Here is a 511-nt window from a genome sequence, read left to right as displayed (position 1 = left end):
GAAATTACTACCTGTGGCTTTGCAGAAACATTTCCCTACGCGTCGCGCTACTTCGATCATCGGAGTAACTGGGATTCTTTCTCGGATGAATTTCGTCAGCTTGCGTCAGGGGAGTCCGTTCCCAGTGTTCCTCTTTCCGTTCACAGTCCCGAGAATAGCTGGCTGCAGCGGCGTAACTGGTAATCGGCGCGCGGCACACCATTCTCGAGTTCTTTGGGTAGTTTGGTGCGATCAGTTGCAAGTTCTTTATTTTTGTTTTTATCTGATTTATTTTGAAATGTATTGCCACTCATTTTTCATGTGTAAAATTTAAGCTTCTCGTTCTCTTGTAAGACACCGTGGGTTCACCCTAAGACTCTGTTTGCCCCCCTCAGGATCTGTCTTGCCTCTCCGCCAAGGGCCACACCCCAACGACTTTTAGAGCTGATTTAATTTAATTACAGACACATATAAAGCAGAATAAACTGGTACAGCAACTGCCCCTCCTAATTGAAGCCCATGGTTATCATTG

General features: G+C 45.8%; 1 protein-coding gene across 1 annotated transcript in view; it reads right to left on the bottom strand.

Moving 5' to 3' along the window:
• LOC119594293 overlaps positions 1-202 on the bottom strand; it is a 12329-nt gene extending 12127 nt beyond the window's left edge. The window contains exon 1 of the mRNA XM_037943354.1: positions 12-202. Within this exon, the coding sequence (XP_037799282.1) occupies positions 12-202 (191 nt within the window). The remainder of the gene's footprint in view (positions 1-11) is intronic.
• Positions 203-511: the final 309 nt, after the last annotated feature.

The sequence above is a fragment of the Penaeus monodon genome, chromosome 33 (genome assembly GCF_015228065.2).
Source record: "Penaeus monodon isolate SGIC_2016 chromosome 33, NSTDA_Pmon_1, whole genome shotgun sequence".
Taxonomy (NCBI): Eukaryota; Metazoa; Arthropoda; class Malacostraca; order Decapoda; family Penaeidae; genus Penaeus; species Penaeus monodon.
The sequence above is the reverse complement of the archived record's forward strand: the minus strand, read 5'-3'. Positions and strand labels throughout refer to the sequence as shown.